Here is a 22999-nt window from a genome sequence, read left to right as displayed (position 1 = left end):
GTCGTCTGCTAGTTTCATAAGTGCTTTTTCCTCTGAATACAAATTTAAATAAGCAATGCAGATTTGCACCTGAAAGGGGCGGTTATATATACCCCAGAAAACTCCCAGTGTTTCCCTTCCTCCTCCTCCTCCTCCTCCTCCTCCTCCCCCCCACCTCTCCCCTCCTGTCCATGCCACATCCCTCTAATCCCAAACCAGGGACCGCGGCCGAGCCGGTGGCTCCCTGCCCTCGTGTCGGCCCCGGATCGCAGCACTAACACCGCGGGCTCTGCCGAGAAAGGCTGGAGCTGGGGAAGGGGCCCAAGCCGCCCTCCCACCCCGCCGGGCCCGCAGCGGCCTGGGCAGGCGCAGGCGCCGTCTCCAGCTCCGGGCCGGGCTTGGAAACCTCATTTCTCAAGCGAGCAGAGCTGTGGCGTGACGCTTTGAACCCCCCCGCCGGTCCCGGGCGCTGCCTCCGACCACCCGCTCACCCGCATGCCGCCCCCCGGTATATATCACTGCCCCTTCGCTGACGCTTCCTTCTTTCTCGTCCTGCTAAATTCTAAACACCAGCTCGATCTTGTCAATCTTGGGTTGTATTTTTTTTTTTTTTTTTCCCAACACTTGAATTTGAGGGGAAGTTTGGAGGAGAGGGACGGAGAGGAGAGGAGAGGAGGCTGATCCCCTCGCAGGAGAAGGCAGAGGCTGCGCTTCCCTTCCCCAAGCAATAAAGTCGATCTGCTCCGGGCCAGGGCAGCTGCGGGAGGGCAGGCAGGGCTTGGCGAGAGGGTGCTGTGCCCGCACGGCGTGCGCGGAGCCGCCCGTCCCTGCCTGCGACAGGCAGACGCGGGCTGAAGCTGACCTCCAGGCTCACCGCCGGGCAGCGGCCGGGGCCCGGCCACGGGCTCGAGCTGGGGACGGCAAAGTCCGGTGGTGGTGGTGAACCAAAGAGGAGGTGGAAGCTGAGATGTCGCGTTCCTCTTGCTGCTCTCCCTGGCGCCCGGGGGGTGTGAGATGCCCGGCTGGAGGGAGGCGGCCGGGTCCTGGTCTCGGTTCAGGTGCGGCAGGAGGAAGGCAAGTGGCAACGTTGCACTTTATCTTCCGAGATTGCAAAAAAAAAAAAAACACAAAAGGCAAGCAAACCCCTAACCCCCTGCAAAGGGACAGTAAGGCCACCTGCTCCCCCTGCGTTGCTTTTATCGGATTTACTGAGTGCGCGGCAGTCTCGGATAAGGCTTTCACGTCTGCGCACGCTTGCGGCGGCATTCAGGGCTGTCTGACCGTGCCCAAACCTTCCCAGACTCTGCCGCGGTTCAGCTGAACACTAACCGACCGGCCTGTGCTTCTGTGCCACTTTCTCTAACACTTGTTGTGCCTGTGTTTAGCTGACAAACTCAATCCAGATGATACACTAATTTGGTGTGGTTTTTCTAGGACAGCTTCAGTTTTAATACGGATTTTTTTTTTTTTTTTTAATTTTATTTTAAGGAACCGGCTGTACATATTGCTAGCCTGGGAAGAGAGCTGTGTGTGGTGAAAATGACTTTAGTTTCCTCTCTGGAGAGAGGGGAGTGAGCTGGTTAGTGCTGAGACCTTAAAGGAAGACTGCAGAGAAGCTGCCGGCTGGCTGAGCGCCCGCCCAGCTGGGCAGAGCAGGGGAAGGAGCTGAGGTCGCCATTGGCTTGAGCGAGGGCTGGAGCTAGCACAGTCTTTGTGGGGAAGAAAAAAAAAATTAGAGTTGTGGTCTGACTTAGATGCAACTTGAATGTACACGTTCCTGAGATGCCTCGTGTGGGTCCTGGCTTTCTCTGCAGCTGCGCTTGGCATGAGTCTGCGCTGGGGGAGGCAGCGTGGGGCAGAGGGGAGGGTGGGGGGGGCCAGGGCAGCCGGGTGGCTGCGGGGAGCTGGGAGAAGTCGGGCGCTGGTGGGCTCGGTCCGCGCTGGATGGGGCACAGAGGGTGGCGTGTGCAGGCTGCGTGTGAGCTTCGGGCCGGCTGGAGCCTGGTCCTGCCTCGGGCAAGACCTTTCCTAAGCTGGTGGTCAGGGTGAGCGTTGGCTTGGAGGTGTCTGAGCTGCCGCAGCGTGAGCAAGCAGAGCAGGCAGCAGGGTGGGAGCTGCATCCCGGCAGGCGCTGGGGGGTCCCTCCCCGGCTGCCGGTGTCTGTGCTTGGGCAGGCAGGCGGCTTCCCCATGGCCCGGGCTGCTCGCCCTGGCATCTCCCTCCATATCAGTGGCATATACAGTTACTTTGGGGCTTTTTATACTGTTAAACAAAGTACATTCAAGTAACCAAGTTTGTGGGCTTGAGGCCGCAGGAGCAGGAGGCCGGGAGCTGCGGCTGCCCCGAGCGCTTGCCTCCCCTCGGGTCCGAGTCCTGACCGCAAACTGAATGTAGTTTTCTATGCTGACCCTCGCCGTTGTCCCCACGTAGTGTCGGTATGTGAGGGGGGCTGTAGGACCCTCACGTGTTTGTGTCGTTTAGGCAGAATTTCTAGTTTTCTTGGATAGCGACAGGAGCTCGATGTCAGTGATGTCCTTGGGGTGACAAGGGCTCCTGTGTCCTCCCGGCGCGTGGAAGGCGGGACCAGCCGAGCCCCTCCTGAGGTGTTCACGGCTGGTCAATGCTGTTCCTGCAAGAGCTCGAGCAGCCACAGCTGGTGGGAGGCCAGCAGCCCCCAGGTTTGGGAGCAATGTCACCCAAAAGCTGTCCTGGTACTCTGTGGGTGGGGTGGAAACCAGCAGCGGAAAGCGTGCTCCATCTCTCCTTCCTCCTCACCGCCTGAAATCCAGCTAGAGTAAGCATTTGCCTTTCGAATCCCTCTCTCCCAGGAGTCTCGCTGGCCACCAGCTGGTGTCTAGTGTAAGAGACCAGACACGAGACTCCCGTCTCACACCCGTTGTGATCGTCCCACCCCAGCATTGAGCATTGCCTGCAGCTTCGATTACCCCGTAACATCGGTACAACGAGTAATGCCATAGTGGGGAAATGGCCGGGTGGACGGAGAGGGCAGAGGGGCTGGAGACGAGGGCTGGGGGCGGGGTGCAGGACCTGGGAGGGGGAGCTGATCCCAGCTCTTGGCTCCCTTCATGGTCTTGGGAAGTCACTTAACCTCCCTGCCTCAGTTTCCCCATCTGCAAGGTGGGGTTGATACTCCTTACCTCATCGGGCTGTTGTGAGGCGTGAGCAGCGTGTAAAGTGTTCTCTAAATGTGACGTATTACTCTTTTATGTCATAGGATTATTCTGTATCAGCACCCTCTCCCCTGGGGCGGTGGGTGCTGCCCAAGGACGGGTGCCGGTGCCGTCAATGCCGCTGGGGCAAATGCCGGTGCTGTAGCTGTGCCGGGAGGGAGGCGAAGGCTGGGGCCAGGGGTTAGTGCGTGGGTCTGAGGCCTGAGACAGCAGCTTGGGGGGGCCGGGGCAGAGCCCCTCCTGCCTCGGGCCGAATTCATACCGGTTTGCTTCTGCCTTTCTGTCGCGCCCTCCTGCGAGGGGCTGTAAGACTGTCATCTCCTTAGCAACATTTCCTGACTTGATGTTGTGATTCTTACTATTGTAAAGGGTTGAAATAAAGCTTCTAGATGTTCCTCCTCAGCTTGGGCCTGAGTCTGTGTGGGGATGGGGGGAAGCCGGGGAGGGGGGATGGCACAGCAGCCACCCACTGTCCTTCTGCTGGCAGAGGCAGAAAGCCGAGGGTGAAGCTGTTCCGTCTCAGGACCCTTCCCCTGTCCCTGGCTTTGCTCCTCTGGGCTGGGGGGGGGGGGTGCTGGGCTGGAGCACCCATGTGGAGGGAGCCCTGGGGGTGCTGGGGGGAGCTCCGGGGCAGAGCAGTGGGGCTGGGACAGGCAGAGCCACCCACAACCGTGGCTGGAGGTTTCTCCCTTCTGCCCATCGCGCCCGGCCCCTCTTGCAGCAGCGGCCAAACCCGGCTGCAGGGCACGCGGGGGGTCCCGAGGGGCCACCACCACCTCAGGAGCTTTTCTCTCTTGTCCCCTCCACAACCAACCGCTAAGTTCATCTTCTAAGGTTCAGGCTTTGACAACTTACTGCAAGCAGAAACAAGGTGTGGAAAAGGGGAACCAGGGTTTCTGTACGGTGGGGCTCCTCCGCTTGAAACGGAGGATGGAGAAGGAATGGGATGCAGGTCTGCCCGTTACGGCTGGCATGGGGCGGCAGCGAATGACAGGCCCGGGACCAGCGTAACTCCTCTGCCTGAGGCCAAACCCAAATGAGGAATTTGAAGCCTATATCCACTCACTGTACAGTTTCACTGGTGTATAAGCCCCATCAGGTAGGTAGGAAATAGCTTGTAGGGAAATAAGTCCCTGGCTTATTTTTGTGGTTTTAACGCTTATGAGCGAATTTTAAAAGTATAATTCAACTCCCTGACCAGCCATCCCGCAGAGCCCCTGGCCGCCCAGGGAGGCTTTGCCCAGGTCCCTGTGCCCAGCGCTGCGGCAGGCGGCTCCTCTCCTCCCTGGGGCGCCCGCAGTGGTTCCCCCCCGGCCCCCTGCTCGGTGCTCCTGGTGCCTCCGGGCCCCGACAGCTCCTCGGTGTCACACCCCCACCCGTGGAGAAGCAACCGCCGCTCATCCTTCCAGGCCCAGGAAAAGCAGCAAGAAAACAACAAGCAACTTTGCTCAGCCATTAAAAAAATAAATAGGAAAAAAAGAATGAAGAGGACAGAGGCAGTTACTACTCTATCCCTTTTTATTGTCTTTAATCTATGTTGTAAAAAGATCCAGTATCACATAACAGCCACTGAAGTATCCCAATATCACACTAGTTCTGAACCATTTAGACAATAGCTTAGTCTTTTTTTTTTTCTTTTTTTTTTTTTTTTTAAACCTGCTGGAAGGGAAAAACCATACTGCCCATTATACAGGCCCAAAAAGAAACAAACACTGGTCAAATAATAGTGACAACCTCAAGCAAGTGAAATGAAGATGAGAAGTTCTGAGCGAACACGGGCTGCAGACCCGAGGCCCCGGCCAGCACCGCCTGCGGGAGCGGGGCCGGGAGGCTGCCCAACAGAAACGGCCCCGGCCACGAGCCCCCGGCCCTTGTGCTTTTTGCCCACAGCCGCTGGAGCCTCCCACGCAGCCCCGCTCCAGTCCATCAGCTCAGATGGCAGAGGGCACAGCTCTGTTTAATTACAGCCCATGACGAGTAAATTAAATCTTAGTAGCGAACAACTGGGCCCCGAGGAAGGCAGCTCCCATCCCCAACGCGGGGCAGAGGCTGCTGGGCAGAAGCCCTTCGCCATCGTTCCCACGCGCAGAAACAGCCGCGGCCTCGCACCCGCGCTCAGCTCACACGTTCCTGCCCCCTCCTGCCCCAGCGGAGCACGGCCGAGCGCGCCCCGGCTGGCGCGGTCAAACCTCGCCTTGATTTCAGATACAAAGAGCATAAGAAATGGTGAATAAAAACAAACGATCCCCGGCCCCGTCACTGCCTTTTGCCCAGCTGCTGGGGAAAGCGGCACCATTCGCAACCCTGCAGCGCTCCCGCCCCGTCAGGGCACAACCCTCCTGTGAAGTGCTTGTTCCTCTCCCGCAGTGTCCAGCCCGAGGGCTCGCATGCGTTACAAACAATAACGAAGCCTCACAACAGCCCTGTGAGGTAGGTCGCTGTCTTCGTTTGACAGGGAATCCAAAGGCCAAGCTGGGATTAAACTCCAGGTTTCTTATTTAATGCTGTGCCTGTCACAATCCTCCTTCCACAGAAATATGGTCCCTGGTCATAGAAAACAAAGAATTTTGTGCCTATGCTCCTGGCTTCCCGCAGGAGAAAGCGCTCACAGGCAGACTGCCGTCTACAATCAGGTCCTGTGTTGCACAAATTACAGGGATCCGGCCTCCTTGACGTAGGGAGAACAAGAAATAAAAAAGAAAAAATAATAACAACAACGCAAGAGGACAAAAAGTACAGGCAGATTAGGAACGACAAGTCACATCTCACACTCATTAACGCCACAACTGCGCTCGCGCTGTGGGGTGGCAGGGCCCCGCTGTGAGGCTCAGAGATCCCGCGGGGAACGTCACCTCCATCCGGCGCCTTCAGGGCTTCCTCCCCTCCGACATCCTCAGGGCGGCCGGCGCGGGGAGAAGACGACAACGCTCACCCCCCCTGCGCCAGAGCTGCCGGATCCACGCTCTGCCCGGCCCCCGGAGCAGGCACAGCCGCAAGCCAAGACGTCCGTCCTCCTCTTGAGCCAGGAGTAGCTCTCGCACCAGAGCTGCTCCGGCCCGGCCCTGTGGGGATGGGGCAGAGGACGGCCCGCAGCAGCCGCGTCCTCGCTGTCCAGGTCAGGGGCTGACGCCGTTAAGAGCGGAGGCGGCGGGTGTCCACAAAGCTGGCGGCAGGGTCCGTCGGCACTCCCAGTCCATTCCAGGCGGTGCTGCGCTGGTTCTTCCTATGCGGTGACCATGCACGGAGCCGACAGCAGGAGATTCAGACAACATTAATCTTCTAGGATGGAGAGAGATGACTTCACAAGGGATAAATAGAACTTTATTTAAATAAACATTTGTGAACATCTTTATACAAATTACAAGTCCCCACACAATCCTCCAGCTCTGCCTAAGCGCCAAAGCTGCCAGGAGGGCCTTTGAGCAGATCCACCAGGATGTCGAGCAGCTGGCTGTGCTGGTGGTGCAGGTCCCCGGGGATGGCTGCCATCTCATAGCACAGGCACGTCTCCACCATCTTGGAGAGCGACACACGGAAATCACGCAGGAGGCGGATGGTGTAGGAGTCTCCCTCCAGCACCAGGAGATCGCTGTCTGTCAGGGAGACTGTTGCTCGCCAGCCATCATCTTAGTGGGGAGAAGAGAGGAGGTGAGAAGCAGGAATGGTGCTGACCCGTGCCAGCCTGTGCTGGCCGCTCGGCCCTCTCCACCACCGGTACCAGGGCAGCTCAGGTCTGCCCCACGCTCATTTTAGCCCAGAGTCTGGGGGCTCAACTGGGTCAAATAGTTCCCACAAAAAAGTCTCCCACAGGAGGTGACCGACTGCACGGCCCGTCTGAGCTCGAGGGCTAGTCACCAACCGCAGCGCTGCCAAAACCCCACGCGCTGAAGCGACACCTCCGCGGGGAGAAGGGCTCGCTCCCCCCGCCACCAGCCGGGGCTGCAGACCAGCCCAACTCCTCCCTCCCAGGGACGAGTCTCCAGGCACAAGCCTGCTCGCTCAGCCCGCCGCTGGCTTGCTTTCCTCGGCTCCCTGGAGAGCTGCACCCGAGAGCGGCTCACAAATCGTTGCCTTTGTGGCCCCCACTGCAGCAACGCCCAGTCCAAAGCAAGAGGCTTCGGGAGCAGGGGAAGGCAGCTGGCCAAGGGAAGGAGCGGAGCTGCTCATAGTAGCCATCAGGGGCAGCCGCCCTGCAGCCCCTCGGACCGCAGGAGCGGGGTGCCCGGGGTGTCGGGCGCGGCAGGAGCAGCCTGCGGTGGCACAAGGGGACGTGCAGGTGGATGCACCGGCCCTGCGGCTGCGGCAGCACTCACCTCGGACATGGATATCCGTGTCGGTCATGAGCAGCACGGCCAGCGGGTGGACCTGGGAGGAGTCCCGCACAAACACCCCACCGTTGGACTTCACCGCCATGAAGTATGTTAGCCAGCGGCTGTACAGCTTGGATGCCTCCCTGCACAGGGGAACACCTTCGTCAACCACAGGCAGAGACGCGTTGTACTCTGGTACCGGCACACGTGTCACAGGCAGTGCCAGGGTCCTTGGCACAGCCAGCCGGTGCCGTGAAGTGGGGCGGGGTGCCCACAGACATACGCAGGTCACCCACCTGTTGATCGTTGACTTGTGGAGCAGAACGGTGCCAGCCTTTGTCCGATAGGCATAGCTGTTGGGTTTGAACTTCCCTTGACGGGTCACTTTGCCTTGTCTCACCTGAAACGAGAAGAGCATCTCCACCACCTGCCCAACCAGCAGGCACTGCCCACCGGCAGCCAGCCTGGCTTTCCCCACAGCTCCCTCCTACGCGCGTAGAACGTATGTGGGGGTGACTAGACCTGGCGGTCACCAAACGCAAGGGGCAGCTAACAGGAGGAAGAAGATGCTGCCCCGACGGCTCCCAGACCAAGCTACGAGTGCCCAAGCACGGCCCTGTGCAGGCTGGGGTGGCCGCTTCTCACGAGGGATCCGGGGACAGCGCTGGAGCAGCGGGCAGCGGCACAAGCAGGCAGCCTGCCTAGGACACGTGTTCCCAAGAGAGCACGAGCGTCTCTGGCACCTCCACGCTCCCCCGTGCTACCTGCAGTGACCAGCAAGGGCAGGAGAGTGATGGCAGAGCCGGGAGCCGCTACCTGGATGAGGTTGGGGTAGAGACCAGCCATGAGGACTCCCTTGACCAGTTCTTCCTCTTCACTGTACTGGTTACATACGGATGAGGGCATGGTACAGTCAGATGGGGATGACACCAGGAAGGCTTCGTAGAGGTTCTCAGAGAACTGCTTGACAAGGCCTACAGGGAGGAGACAGCCCCAGCAAGTGAGATTCACCCTCTCCTTCACCCCACCGTGAACGAAATGACCTCAGCAGGGCAGCACCAGCTCTGGCCCTGGAGGCTCGGCCTCCGTGCTAGGACAGGAGACCCATCCTGCCCGTGGTCTCCCGGGCACTCCTAAGTGCCAAAGCCAGAACCTGTGCCCACACCAGCAGTCTTCTGCCCAGTCCTACCCCATTTCTGCCCCATGTTCTTCACCAGTGCTTCAGCCTCTTCAGGGGACAGAGGGGAGGAGGAGGCCTCTGGGACTCACCATTGATGAAGCGAAGGCTGGGGCCGTACAGGTAATAGTCCTGCAGGTAGTTATCCCTGGCGCGACTGTCTCTGCGCCTCAGCACCTCCTCCCAGCCTGCCACAGCTCTGACAAACGCGAGGTGATCGCTCCCGCTCTCCCGGCTCAGAACAGCCTTGGCCTGGGAGACGGACATACGTGTCAGCCAAGCGGCAGCCCCTTCCCTGCCTTCTTTCTGCCTTCCTCTGAGAGGGGCTCCTCACCTTGTCCACCTCTGCACGATTTTGCAGGCTGCTGCTGAAGGGGTCCCGGGTGAGGCAGGAAACGATGACGAGCAGAGGGTGGAGGCAACGGTAAATGGATGCCAAGACAATGGCCTTTGCCAGCCGTGGATCTGTGGAGATCTGGGCAAGGCGTTTGCCCAAAGTGGTGAGGGCTTCTCGCTGGTCCAGCACTCCTGCAACAGAGCCGCCCATGAGGGCGCATCCATCAGCTCTGAGCGGGGCCAAAGCGGTGGCCAGTGGCTTCGGGGAGGTGCCAGGAGAACCTGCCTACCAGGCTGGAAGGATTTGGTCTAACCTCCAGAAGAGGCACTGCACAGGTGCCCGCAGTAAGCACCCAGAACCTCCCAGGTCTAACGGGGCCAAAGAAAAGGCTGTAGCAGCCAGATGACAATCAGCGAGACCCCAGCTGTGAACTCCAGATCACAACTTTCCTTCTTCCTCTATCATCCCCCTGCTTTTTTTTTTTAACCTTGGGAAGTTCTCCCCACTTCTTGAGCAAATAAAATAGCACCGCAAGGTGTGCGGTTTGGGAAGTCCCACTCAGCTGCCATCCCTACCTAGGGACAATCCTGCCCAGTCTGTCCCACAGGATCCCGTGCCAACTCCCACTTCCCATGTTTCCGTCACACCCACAGCAGGACACAGCATTAGCTCACCGATCTCCTGCAGCAAGATCACTGCTTCATCCACAGCTTTGATGTCAGGGCTGTCCAGAGCCTTGGAGAGAAATTCAACTGCCTGCAACACAGCGGGAGGAAGGGAAAAAGAAAAAAAAAAAAAAATAAAAAGGGCATGTTTCCCATACAGGAGTGTGGGAGAGCCCTCAGGAGCCCACTGCCCTGCTCCAGGGCCCCAGACTGCAACACGGTTCCCTCTGTTTGCCTACAGGGATATGAGCTCAGCCCTCGCCATTCCTCCTGAGTCTTTTAGACATACTCTGTAATTTAAGTAATGTATGCATTTCCTGGTCTTAACTTCCCTAGACAGCACTGCATTTAGGAAAGCAAGAACAAAAGCCATCAGCATCTTGGGTTTTTCCTACTCATGTTTGCAGTCCTGTCACATCTCTGGAACTGGCACCAGGCAGGCCGCATCCTGCCGGTTCAGTCAGCTGCAGTATCGCATGTGCTGTGCTTACTGTTTTCTCCGGCATGTGGATCTTGGCCTGAACCACCAGGTTCTCCAGTGGGGTGCGTAGGATCTCTGGAACCTGGTAAGTTGGCATCTTGTCCAGGCGGCTGCGAGGGAAGAGGTGATAGGCAAATCCCGACTGACAGCGGCCAGCACGCCCTCGCCTCTGCACCACGTTTGACTTGGACACCCACACCGTTTCCAGGCAGGACACCTAGGAGAAGGAGGATTAGGTATGAACACTCTCACGGCGCTCTGTCCTGTTTCAACGCAGCCTTCCATCCAGTCCACAGACCTCCAAGACTCCTCACGACCGATCGTGCCCTGCCCAAGTGCAAGGAAAGCCTTCCCCACTCTCCTGCATCCTGCAACGCCGGTGTCTAGCAGGCAGCGGTGCAAAGGCCCGAGCCGCTCAGTGCAGGGATGAGACCCTGATGCCATCTGCTGGCCACCTGCCCTGGCTCCGCGTCACGGTGCTCCCCAGGGACCACCCCCCATCCTGCTGGGAGCTGCCAGCCATGGGGGGTCCCCCCCCACCAGTCCTGCGGCATGCTGGCATTGTGAGACGAACTGGGTTAAAACGGGGCAAATCTAGAAGGGTTGGGTTTAAGCTAGAACTGTTCCAAGGTGTGAATCGCCACCCGGCCCTGTAAGAAGAGGTTCCAGCACAGGGAGGGGAAGGGGCAGCAGTGTATAGCCAGAATCCCTTCTCCCAAGGGTAACAGCGGCACGGCTGCCTTCACGTGGTTATGAAAGTACAGGCACAAGAGCCTTGGCAGGGCCCAACACCACCAGAAACAGCCCGAGAGCAGTGTAACCTCCCTCCCCCTTAACGCTGACTAACAAGCCATGGCATTGGCATCAAGAGAGCTTCAAACAAGAGCAGTTTATGATGAAATCATAGAAAAAAAAAAAAGCAGAAAGCAAATGGAAAAGCTACAGATGTTAGATGGTGTAACAGAGATGGGAAGGGAGCAGGATTTGCCTTAAATTTCTTTGAAGACACCAGACTTTTGTCTGTTCAGCTGAAGTCGATGGGGAGCCTGGCAGGGAGCTTAGTAAAGGCAAACACTCCCTGAACGACGGGTCAGACACTCGGTACCCAAACCCAGTGCCCCAAGGGCCAGATGGGAAGCAGCTCTATCACCCCGTTAGTGACATCTCAAATGTCGCTCTCAAAACCTCCATAGCTCCAGTATGTCTCAAATGCACTTAGGGGCAAGAAAGCATCCGTACCTTGGTCTTTAGGTCGTAGCGTTCCTCCTTGTGCGTGCCACTGTCCACCACGTGGACAATGTCGTTGATGGTGATGGAGGTCTCAGCGATGTTGGTGGCCAGGACAATCTTCCTGACACCGGGTGGAGGCCGCTGGAAGATGTTTTGCTGGTCCATCATGGGGATGTTGGAGTGCACTAGGAGATAAAAACCTGTCAGTCCTGCCCTGCTGAGCTGCTTTGCAGTGCAAGGCCAGGGTGGGCAGAGATTCTCAGCCTTCTTGTACCATCACCTCCCGCTGCCAGAAAAGGGGGACAGAAATGGGGACACCACTTGTCAACGTTCACTGTCAGCAGTTTCCTGCCAGCCAGACCCCAGGAGAAATCTTCCACACAAGGTCTGTGAAGGCCTCATTTCAATTGCTTCAACCTATGGCTCACATCAGCAGGAGCTCTGATCACCTCCCATCCCAGAGAGGCTAACGGCACCACCAGAACACCCCTGGGCCCCAGGCAGAAGTCCCACTCCCTTCCACTGTCCACTTCTCCAGCTCTCCCTTTTCAAAAGGGCAAGGGAATGAGGTATCCTCATCCTCATTTGGTTCCGCTTGGTCAAAAGTGGTTATCGGCAAGGGCCTGTAACTCTTTTATATCACATATTTGCCCTCTTACACATCAGCGATGCAGAGAAATTCTCAGCAACAGCACAGAACAGCAGGGGAGCGCAAGAACACGCAGTTTTCACAAAAGAACACCTGCATTTATTAGCAACTGAGCCACTCAAAATTGCGCTCCTGGCTGGCCTTATTTGAAATTAAATAGGGAGGACCATTAAAAAACAAACAAAAAATGCCAAACCAACCAACCCCAAAAATCCTACAGCCTTGCAGAGGAATACTGGCTTTGGTTATAAATTTCCCTCCTGGGACACAGAACATTAAATTCACTAACCAAAGCTGAGCTACAGGGTACATCTCCATCCCACAAAACAGGTCCTGAAGATCTTTTCTACGTAGGCTCAGGATGCAGCTACAGCAATGCAGGATTTGGCCATTTCCTCTTTGCCTAATTCTGAATTGCTGGAGGCAGAGAGGAAGCCAGTTTCTTTGATCACTTACAGGTTTGGATGGCTTCTGCTAGGAGTTATTTGTGCTCAACATGCACAATTAGACAAGCAGAACATATATCAGAGCACACAAGCTTGCTCCGTATCAGAGTGCAACAGCTGAAAGGCTCATCAAGTCATTTGGCCTATCTGTTCTCCTGAATCCTGGGGAGAAAAGGTCTGGCACTGCCATCTCACCTGGTAAGACGAGGTACCGGCTGTTCTGAGATCCGAGCATCTCTAGCAGGCGCTGCTGCACTCCTTTGATTTCCTGCCAACCAGGGAGGAAGCAGAGGATCCCACCTGAAATAGAGCAAGAGTTAAGAAAAGCGACCTAGAAATCCAAGCACTTTTCCCCAGCTGGAGACACAGAAACTTCTGCTGCACAGAAGGGACGCCCATTATTTCCCCAAGTCCACAGCAACCTTTAGCCCAAGAGCCCAAAGAAAAGTAGGGCCCTGGTCTGTGATGTCCCCTGCCAGCTCATCTCTAAGGAAACCTGCATCATATTTATCATGAACAAATGACAAGTACAGCCATTATGAGAAGTCAGACCCAGGGGAACCTTTGTCTAGACTTCATACCTGCTATGCTGTATCTGCTTCTGCGAGCTCCTATGGGCAAGGTTTTGAAGCCAGAAAGAAACCAGGTGTCCTGGTTTCAGCTCAGAGTTAATTTTCTTAGTAGCAGCGGATATAGTGCTGTGCTTTGGATTTAGGATGAGAATAACATTGATAACACACTAGTATTTTAGTTGTTGCCAAGCAATCAAAGAATTTTCAGCTTCTCATACTGGCCTGCCAACGAGAAGGCTGGGGGCACCCAAGGAGCTGGGAGGACACAGCCTGAACAGCCGGCCAAAGGGATATTCCATACCATACAATGTCACCCTCAGTATATAAACCGGGGGGAAGCAGGCCAGGTGCTGCTGCCTGGGGACGGACTGGGCATTGGTCAAGGGGTGGTGAGCAACTGCATTGTTGATCACTCATTTTCTGTATTCTTTTATGATTATTTGTCTTCATTTCTACAAACTGTCTTTATCTCAACCCATGAGTTTTACCTTTTTCTTTTTGATTCTTTCCCCCATCCCACTGGGTATGGCTGGGGGGGGAAGTGAGCAAACAGCTGTGTGGTTGTTTTAGCTACCTGCTGGGTTAAACCACAAGACCAGGCTGCCTGTAGTTTGAGAGTGAATACCTTCTACTAGCTTTGAAATACTTAAAACCCTTAGAAGCCAGCGGAGAGTCCTGCCTTCTTCGCAAAAACATTGCCTCCCAGGCAAAGATATTTAACAGGGATGGCTCTCCCCAGAAAAATAACTGAGTTGTGCAGCATAAGGTTGCAAATGCTGGAGCACAGACAAGTCTTCCCTTCACCCCAGGAACAGCTGCATCTCAGGACACTAAGACTGGGACACTGAGGACTCCGATGCTGTTGTAGCCAAAGACTCGGAATTAGCTCACGCCACGCTGCTTGAGACCACTCAGTCAAACAGGAATTCAAGGTGGCCTTGCAGAAGTCAGCTCAGCGTCATGTTTTCTCTGCACAGGGTCTGAGCTCTGCAGAGTTCACTTTCCACACCCGCTGCCCAGCAAAAGGAAAGAGCAACGGGGCAAGGCAGAACCTACCTGGTTCTCCATGGGCATCAATCTGGAGTACAAGGTCGGTGATCAGATCAAGATCAAGGACACATTCATCATCCGATTGCTGGATAAAACAGGAGGACACATGCAGGTAAGTGAGCAGCAATCTAGCAGACAACAGAAAGGCACACAGCCTCCAAGAGCATCTTCTGGAGAGAGCAAATGTCTGTACTTGGACAGCCTGCCCAAGACTAGGAGCCAGGAACCTCAGGAGCCTGGTTTCGGCTCCATCTGGAACCTGCTCTGGTCACAACTGCTGCCAGTTTCCTCTGCTGCGCAGTGAGAACGCACAGTCCCTTTCCCGTTCTCCAGACTTGGAAGCTGAGATTTGTGTACCTCTACTGAGCAGCACCTAACAAGTAACAAAAATTAACATGACATTTTGGGGGTACAAAAAACTGTGCCATGTGCACCTGGCACTTCAAATCCACCAAGTGCAGAGCAGCAGCTTTTATATCTCTCAGTAATTTGGAACATACATATCATGGCAGCTTAGAAGGCACAGGTAAAAATAAATCCCAGCCACAACAGAAACCCTGAAGGCAACGGGACACCCTCTTCAGCAAGTCCGCTGATGATACAGAACTGGGAGGGACCTCTACAGGCTGGAGAAGCGGGCTGACAGCTTCTAGTTCAGCAGGCTGAGCTAGATGATCTCTAGAGGTCTCTGCCAACCTCAACAACTCTGTGACTCCACGACCCACAACTGAAGATTACCCACAGCAAAGAGTACGCATCTGGAGGGCGTTTTCCAGAGGAACAGTAAGACTAGTTGCAAACAGCAGCAATCAGGGAATTTGCTCATGCAGGACGGTGAGCACTTAGGTAACAGACCGCTGTAAGGCGTAACCGCCGTAGTCTCGGACTAGGGTTGCACAGAGCATGCAGACATTCGATTCTGCATCTGTGTACATATACACACAAGTACAACGACCTGTTAGCTTACTCAAACATAAAGTTCACATTAAAGAGGGACAAAAGTAACTCAGACCCAAATCTGAAGTCACCTTTACCCATAATTTAATCAAAATACTCTGGAATTCAACTAAGCTGACTTTACCTCACGAGGGTTGACGTGGAATTAAAGCTAAGCAAACACTGTCCAACGACCCCAGGAAAGAGGGACCAGTTCCAGGCCCAAACCTCCCCCTGCTGATATGCCAGAAGTCAGTGCCTCATCCAAGGGAAACGGCTCAAACGCCATGCTGCATACCCACCTTGATCTCATAGTGCCGGTGTCGGTGCCGGCCCAGCTTGGCCAAGATCTCCTCCAGATAGTACTCCTTAACCGGGTACATGAAACCTGGCACCTTGACCACAGGGCAATCCCCAAAGTAGTGCGAGAAACGCTGATTGTCTCCCGTGGCACTCATTAAGACCAGGCGCAGGTCAGGGTTGAGCTTCTGAATGCCTTTCAGCAGGATGAGCAGGAAATCAGTGTTGACATCTCGCTCATGGACCTCATCGACCACGACGTGGCTGACGCCCTCCAGGCTGGGGTTCCCCTGCAGCTTGCGCAGCAGGATACCCACGGTGCAGAAGAGCAGGGCTCCTCCCCTGGCAGGTGGCTTGCTCTCCAGTCGCACCTGGTAGCCCACGTTCTTCCTCATGTTGGGACCCAACTCTTGTGCCACGCGCTGGGCGACTGAGATGGCGCTGATCCTCCTTGGTTGAGTGATCACCACGTTGCAGCGGGCGCCACGTCCCTCCAGGATGTAGTGTTCCAGCAGGAGCTGAGGGATCCTTGTGGTCTTCCCACAGCCTGTGTCTCCTGCTATTACCACTACAGGGTTCTGCTCAATGGCTGATAGGATGGTGTCCTTGTGAGGATCAACTGGCAGCGGGTGGCTCTCCTGCCACGAGGATCCTCTCCTTTTCCAGAGGGCCAGGAGATTCTGGCTAAGGCGCACTTCCTCTGCTTCCAACATGGGTATATATGTCTTCCCTGTGATTGCATCACTTATCGCACCAGATTCTTTGCTCAGGTTCATCATGTCATCAGCAATCCGGGGCCTGGATTCCCTGATGTCCACTGGATACTGGGAGAGATGGAGAAAGTTGGCAGGGACAAAAAGATTAGTACCGGTCCCGAGAAGGACAGAAAGAAAAGAGTGCCTGGAACAGGCTCAGCCAGACTGGCTTTGCCAAAGTCTCTTCAGACTTCAGGAAACTCAGCCACTTATATTCTGAATTGAGGTTAGTTAAAGTGAGAATTAACTTTGGCAGCTCCCTGCATTTTCCTCATTGCGTCCCCTATTTTTCAGAGGGGTATTAGCACTGGTGCCTGAACTGACAGGCACAAACCGGTAACTTAAGCTCTCCAAGTCAGAGGCTCCACTGCATGTGGGTGATGCAACGGCCCCTCAAAAACAACGTTTGGAAACTATCAAGTTACACCACCACCCTTCTCTCCCTCAGGAAGCCCAGACACGTAACTTGCACAAAACATAAGCATTCAGCTAAACCAGAAATATTCTATCCTGGCAAAAGAAAAAACAGAAGTGCCACATCCCACAGGAAGAACTAAAAGGAGCAACAACGGGTCAGGAACCATCTACAACACAAATCAAAGCATTGGCCCAGATGTTCACAGGATTAAAAGTTCAGCTACAAATCAGTACTTTCGGATTCAGCCTTATTCAGAGTCGCAAAGCCAAGTCTTCCAGGCACGGTGTGACAGCTCATGTTCGTGTAAGCACGGGAGGCAGACCAAGTCCGTTGGAGATGCTGCTGTTTTTCTAACTCCTCTAGCCCTTACAGTTCAGCCACTCACAGCAGGTCATTCAGAGGCAGCTGCTGCCTTCGGCACAGGCTTGGCTCTCCAGGACATTCACTACTGCTTCGTTTACGTTACAGTATCTGTGAAATACTGTAAAGATCGCCTTAGATCTCTATTGTTCAGGCCCAAGAGCACTGCATCAGTGACTTGCCAACTTCCAAACATGGGCATTATTTTCAATTACTTCAATAAGCTACGTGCATTTGTACCTGAGCTATGCTCAACTTCCTCTAACCTTAGCACGAACTCCTGCTTCGACAGTGAATGCTCCTAAGGAACTCTGTCTTGGCACTGCTTTGGCTCCCACAGGTGCCTGGGGACCTGCACCCACCACTAACTCACAATACTGTGAGAGACACACCCCCACACACACCCCCCACCGCCCCCACACACCCCCCTGAGGGAAACATAAAAATACCGGCACCTGGTCCTCGTAAAGCTGCGAGGCACAGCCAGTTCAATGGAACCAACACCTGCACAAGGCAGCATTCCTAAGGCTAGAAAGGAGTTGAAAGCAAGCCAAAACTGCACTCCCTAACACCCCGAAAGCCCAATAATGCAGAGAAATGTCACAGACACGTACAGAGAAGGCCCCCTGCTCAGGAAGGGTCTCCGTTCCCCAAAGGTCAGCAGAGACAGATCAGTTTTTCCTGGCAACTATCAAGCCACGAACTCCCTCAACATTTTGACATGAAACTTTCAACCCATGTGCAATTCCTGAAGTTAAATGGGACCAGCCAAAGGCGATTCTCAGACAGCTGAGCAAGCCTTACATGATTCAGATAGTTCTCAATCTTGCGCAGAGTTGCTTCGGGGACTTTGATGTGGCAGGGCTTCCTCTGGTTCTCACCAAGCTCCCGGAGTGAAGTCATGTTGTACATAGCATGGCTGAGGGGGTTGTTGTTTTTGTCCACCAAGCCAAGGCTCTGCAGAGGAAGAGGCAAACACCACTGTCAGGCACAAGACAGCTGCATACAAAGTGCTGGTACATAGAGCACACGGGTCCTACGTGTTTGGATGGGCTAACTCCTTACCCCATATCCCAAACTCTACGCTTCCTGCTTTTGCCACAGCAAGAAACAAGCCATGATCCCATCTCAATTCTGCTGAAACAGACACACTGGAGCCAGGTACTACCTGCCCCCAACAAAAGGTTCACAAGAAGGAGTTAAACAGACCCACCAGAGAAACAGCAGCCAGAATTATATCTAACAAAAACCGGCAAGGGCTGTTAACTCTCTTACTATGGTTCTGGTACATTGTGGCAATTCAATAATAAGTCCTACACTATTTTCTTAGACTTCCCCTCTGTTGACTTTAGAGTCTTGCAGCAAAACTATTGCAGCAACGTCTGGGTTAGCCCACCTACAAGAATGGGAAGATAGCCTGTCTCAGTAGGCAGCAGCGAGGTGGCCAAGAGAACAGGCTGACGCTTCCAGGGTGACCCCTACACGCCACTTTGTTGAGGGCTCAAAAGAAGCACAACAGCCTTAAAGGGATCATCACAAATTAGACACTAGTGGGGCACAACAGCAGTTTGGACCGAATCCTAAGGTTCAGAAATACACATTTATTAAGCACGAAGTCAGAGATCAGTAAGTTTCAGGCACCACCTCATTAGGCTCAAATACGGTAAGTGAGGTGCAAGGAGCGTCTCTCCATCGACACGTTCGACGTGGGATGCAGGAGTCATGTGCTCTTACCTTAAGCTTCTGACAGGCCAATGCTGCTGCTTTGTTTTCTGCCTCCACCTTGCGACGGCCCTTGGCAGCAAAAGTCATTGGACAGGGCCAACGGAGCGTGAGCTTGCAGATCTTGGTCTTGGTGCCTACTGTACGGAACTGCATGTATTCCTAAAAGACATGTAAACAACATCAGATTTGGGGAGGTGTTAAAAGCTTACATAACTAGGCAGGCATTTCAAATACACCCCAATGTTTCTAAGCAGAGCTTAAATTGGTTTGGTTTTTATTTTTCAACAGTGTACTAGAACAGGTTTAGTGCATTGAATTCCGCTCCCCCAGCTGGCAAGGCACTGGATAAGAAGTGAGAGCAGAGCCGTGTGAAGAACATCGCTCAGAGCCTGCGGGGTGGAGCGCAGCTACTGTTTTGCTAAGGTCTGGAAAGGAGGTGGGTGACACATACTGAGGAGGAGGATCACCGGATACTGGCAAGGATTGAGTTGTGGAAAGATTCTGTCAGCACAGAAATTACACATTGCTCTGAGTAACGCAAACTTGTGTTTGTTGCAGATATATGGGGAAATGCAAAGCTATCGCCTTAGAAAATATTCTCCTTCATTCAGACAGCAGCTCCTCTACTGCCCTGGCCTCAAGTAACAACATTCCTAGTGCTTCTATTACGACTTTTCCTCAGTTCTCACCACAAAGTCTTTTCCTTACTCTTCAGGCTGATTTTTCTAGGCCTAGTTTTAACTTCACTTCTCTCCTCAGTTCTCAGCTGCCCCAAAAAAGCACCCAAAGTGATTCCAGTCTTTGAGCTTCATCCCTGGCAGAGGTCAAAGAGCAGCTTACCTTGACTGTGGAGGAAGAGGTTGCAATCTGAATCACTTGGGCCAGGAGATTTTTGGGAAGTGGGAACTGCGTCAGGGCACGGATGGCAGTGTTGTCATCTGTCATTTCAATGGAACTCCCTCCTCGGCTAGATGGAAGGTGAGAACAGTTTGATATACAAATATCCACTCTGTGCTCAGACCTACCTCACTTCAGGTCTGCTACTGAGGTCTGAAACTGAGTAGTTAAAAGCACAGATGACTCTTCACGTGACAAAAATTAAGCTGTATCTTGCTACTAAAAATTTGTCCGTCACAGAACAATCATCCAGCCCAGTAAAGCCACCTGCTAAAAAGCAATCAAACCTTTACACTAGCACTACAAACCAGACAGCAGCAACATATTTAATAAATAAATATTTCTGAATCCAAATAACATCCCTAAAAACAACCACCACCAGGTCCTTACTGATCTTACTCCTGTTGTCCTCATACAATATGAGGTCAAACAAGCAACCCTGGTGATTAAAAGGAACAGATTTAATTTGCCCTCAAAACAAGGGTGGTCAAAAAAAGGTTTAGCTGCATATGGACGATTTCTGGGAACAGAAACATCTTTAGGCACAGAAGAACAAGAAAGGCAGGTAACAAAGGCAGCCTACCCAAAGGGCAAGGCTGCAGAGAAGATGCCTGTGCATTCCCTTGTGATGACAGCCAGGTACAGGATCAGGCTGCCCCCACTGCTGCAGTGGGGTACAGCAGGCAGTGTTCGGCCCATCTACAGGCCACACCAGCAACAGGGGAAGCTGCAGCTCAGCTGTGAGGAACTGCACCCGTGCAGCAGCTACAAAGAAAAGCCCCTCTCCTTCACTGCCCTGGATTAGCAGCTATCAGGGCAGATGTACCTTGCATCTCTGCCTGGGGTGCGAGCGTCCTGATGCGCCATAGGTAGATAATCAGAAACATCGATTGCTTCTTCTTCCAGCTCTCCTTCCTCCAGTTCCCCTTCCTCCAGTTCCCCTTCCTCCAGCTCTTCTCTCCTCATTGCTTTAGGCATCCTGCCCTGTTCCATGGGCTGGATGGAATCGTCCGGCTCCATCCGTCGCCAGCATGTTGACAAGTCGGCAAGAGAAGGTCCAGACTTGGAGCGCCACTTGCCCTCCGAGCACCACCTCTCATCAGGACAGCCAAGCTGGTCGGCGAGAAGCCGGTACTTCGCAGCATCAAAGAGCTCATTTCTGGGGCCCAGCAAACCCCAGCCCTACAAGGGACAAATGCATCATTAGCTGCAGTAGAGACAGAGATATGGGTAACTCTGCAGGAAACCAAAACGTCTGGTAAAGGAGAGAAATGCAGGAACAATTTCTTCGTATCCCACAGAAAGAGAAAGAAAAGGGACTTTCAGAAACATAAAGCTTTCCTCCTGTCATTATTTCTTAAGAAAGGGAATCTGTTCACTAACCTCACTTCCCGAAAGCACAATTGCTTAGCATCATATGGCTTGTTAGAAAGTGTGGGCCAAGACTTATTGGTATTCTACAAACTAGTAACTGTATTTAGCATTCTGAAGTTTTGAAACCCACCTCAGAGTGTAAAATGCCTCCTTTTTGAAAGCCTAGCCTAAACAAGTATCATCTGGGATAATGCAAGATGAGAATTCAGGGGATGGTTCATCTCCTTCCCTTTCACAGGAACGGTTATCTGTATAAGCAGTAGTAAGACCTCCCTAACCCAACAGTTTTTGAAACAGAAGAGTTCCTAATTACTGCTGGCCTACCACCTCCATTTAGGACTGAACTCTACACTAAGCTCCAGACATATCTGGGAGCGCAACGCACGCCATGTCTCACCAGACCACTGCAATAAATTAAAAGTTACATCTTTTGGCCCCTCAATGGCCCCATATTAGACATGGCTGTATTATTTTGTGCTGTAGGAGTGCCTAAGACAGCAAGAACTCACTTTGTTAGCTGCTGTGCTCAGCATCACTATATTCACAGACACTCTCTGCACCAATTAGACACCACTGCTTTTCTTGAACTGATGACTATTTATTTAAAGCAGCATTTGTAGCTATTTCTATAGCTATAATCATCATGAGTGTCTTCTGTTAGGTTACAGGTTTAGCTGGCAAAGCATCAGAGTTCAAAACTCTGCATGCTGAATCTACGGTTTCAGGGTTTTGGGTTTGGTTTTGTTTTTTTTTTTAGTTCTATACTGAAAATACAGTTTAGTCATTTCCTAACATTGAAAAATAATATAAGTGTAGGGAGGAATTTTTTTCCTTTGAAAACTTCCAGGCTCTCAAAGCCAGCAACAATGTGTTGGCTGCACACTGACTAGTGAACAGTACAAGAATATATTTCCAGTGAATGTTAACTGAACAAGCATCAACCATGCTTCAAGCAGAACAAAGTCAGGCAGTGAAACAAGTTTTGCTAATCACAGCATTGAAGAAATGAGCCTAAGCACAGAGGCCAGCTGAAGAAACTGCTAGTTTTAGTCTTCTAAAGGCTTAATTTAAGAACTAAATAGTTATTTCTTAATGTACGTTTCTCAATCTACAAGCAAATCAAAAAGCTCTTATTGTTATAGCATCTGCAGCATCTTTTCTAGGCTCCTTAGTAGGAAGGTATCATTGTTCCCACTCCACAGGTGAAACACCAAAAACCAACTCACCTGCTCAAGGTTACAGACAACAGTCAGTGGCAGAGCTGAAGACAAAACTGCATCCTGTTCTCAGACAGCTGCTATGTAGCACCACATCTTAAACAGCAACCTTTATAACTTTACTGTACTTGATACCGGCTGTGCACATATATCGACCATTTCCAGCCATAAATGAGTGGCAGACTAGCATAACTTGAAAAGATCGATTGTGAAACAGAACACATAATTGCCATGCTATGGCTTACCTGAAGAGGAAGGTACTACACTAGCAAATACACACAGGTAGCGTGAGTTAGTGAACAGTAACAGCAAATATACAGGAGTGAAGCTCTACTCGCCTTAGATGCTGAGACTAAGACAGAAGCTGATTAAGGTCTAAGACATAAAGAACAAAGACCAGAACTCAAAGAATTTAGCGAATTCATGCAAGTGGGCTTTTAAGCTCAAATGGGTTCAGACAACTCAAGAGTTCACACTCTACCCTCGATTAACAGATGGTCCAACTAAGAAAGCAAACAGGCAAAGACAGATAAAAGTCAAAAAGTGCATTACCAAAATGGACGAGGCCTGCACACTCAAAGGCTTGTTTCTTCAAGCTAGGGAGGAACATAAGCTCACCTTGAAGAGCTGACATGCTGCAGCTGCTGCCTGCCTCTCGGCATCAATCTTCTTGGTCCCATAGCCTTCCACTTCCACATTCTTGGGCCACTTTATATGCAGAGTGACTTTCTGAAAAGCAAAGATAGCCAGTAAAGCGAGACAGTACAGAACAATCTCTCCCCTCCACTGGTAGCATACCTACTTCAAATGTCTCTGAACTGCAGGCAAAGAAGAGGACTACAAATGAAAATCCCAAACAAACTGCTTGTTTGGTCTCTTTGCAGGAAGCTCCATTCCAGTAATATTGAAAGAAAAGCCTGAAAAAGGGCT

General features: G+C 52.9%; 1 protein-coding gene across 6 annotated transcripts in view; it reads right to left on the bottom strand.

Moving 5' to 3' along the window:
• Positions 1–4670: 4670 nt before the first annotated feature.
• Positions 4671–22999, bottom strand: part of DHX30 (DExH-box helicase 30) — a 37152-nt gene continuing 18823 nt past the window's right edge. For all 6 annotated transcript variants that reach the window (XM_075746931.1, XM_075746929.1, XM_075746930.1 and 3 more), the window contains 17 exons: positions 22688–22798; positions 20305–20660; positions 19422–19548; positions 18591–18740; positions 17661–17813; positions 15326–16147; positions 14094–14172; positions 12661–12765; positions 11380–11555; positions 10151–10357; positions 9669–9750; positions 8992–9185; positions 8750–8909; positions 8297–8454; positions 7777–7880; positions 7484–7623; positions 4671–6796 (listed from right to left, as the gene is read on the bottom strand). In XM_075746931.1, the coding sequence (XP_075603046.1) occupies positions 6561–6796; positions 7484–7623; positions 7777–7880; positions 8297–8454; positions 8750–8909; positions 8992–9185; positions 9669–9750; positions 10151–10357; positions 11380–11555; positions 12661–12765; positions 14094–14172; positions 15326–16147; positions 17661–17813; positions 18591–18740; positions 19422–19548; positions 20305–20660; positions 22688–22798 (3360 nt within the window). In that variant the 3' untranslated portion in view covers positions 4671–6560. The remainder of the gene's footprint in view (positions 6797–7483; positions 7624–7776; positions 7881–8296; positions 8455–8749; positions 8910–8991; positions 9186–9668; positions 9751–10150; positions 10358–11379; positions 11556–12660; positions 12766–14093; positions 14173–15325; positions 16148–17660; positions 17814–18590; positions 18741–19421; positions 19549–20304; positions 20661–22687; positions 22799–22999) is intronic.

The sequence above is a fragment of the Balearica regulorum genome, chromosome 2 (genome assembly GCF_011004875.1).
Source record: "Balearica regulorum gibbericeps isolate bBalReg1 chromosome 2, bBalReg1.pri, whole genome shotgun sequence".
Lineage (NCBI taxonomy): Eukaryota > Metazoa > Chordata > Aves > Gruiformes > Gruidae > Balearica > Balearica regulorum.
Note: the sequence above shows the minus strand (reverse complement) of the source record. Positions and strands in the feature narration are given on the sequence as shown.